The 397-nt window shown below is 40.1% G+C and overlaps 1 protein-coding gene across 1 annotated transcript in view; it reads right to left on the bottom strand.

The window, feature by feature from the left end:
* Positions 1-241, bottom strand: part of EMH_0075550 (DNA polymerase epsilon catalytic subunit, putative) — a gene marked incomplete at both ends in the record, with an annotated part of 2,499 nt that extends 2,258 nt beyond the window's left edge. The window contains one exon of the mRNA XM_013499612.1: positions 3-241. Coding sequence (XP_013355066.1) covers positions 3-241 — 239 coding nt within the window. The remainder of the gene's footprint in view (positions 1-2) is intronic.
* Between the last annotated feature and the right edge of the window lie 156 nt (positions 242-397).

Raw genomic sequence — 397 nt, 5'->3', positions numbered from 1 at the left:
GCAGCCATGACGGCAGCAGCAGCTGCGGTAGTGGGTTTTTTATATTTTGTTTTATCGCCGGAATGATGAGAAGCTTAAGCAGCTGTGTTTCTATTTTTTCTTTATAATATTCCCAATCTATAAGAAAAGTAATATCGTTTGCTGCTGCTGCTGCTGCTGCAGCAGCAGCAGCAGGAGATAAACCTAACCAGGATTGATAGAACTGCTGCTGCTGCTGCTGCTGTGCATGCAGCAGCAACATAGGTAATGCTCTATCTGCTAATGGGGCCTTCAAAGGAAAAGAAGAAACAAAAAAAGAAACAGAAACGGGAGAAGAATATAAATAAGTTTTATTATTTAACAATTGAGATAGACGTATTGCTGTTGTTATACTAAGAGACTTTGTTAGGTGTTGTGC

Source organism: Eimeria mitis, genomic scaffold (assembly GCF_000499745.2).
Source record: "Eimeria mitis Houghton genomic scaffold, Emh_scaff4490, whole genome shotgun sequence".
NCBI lineage: Eukaryota > Apicomplexa > Conoidasida > Eucoccidiorida > Eimeriidae > Eimeria > Eimeria mitis.
Note: the sequence above shows the minus strand (reverse complement) of the source record. Positions and strands in the feature narration are given on the sequence as shown.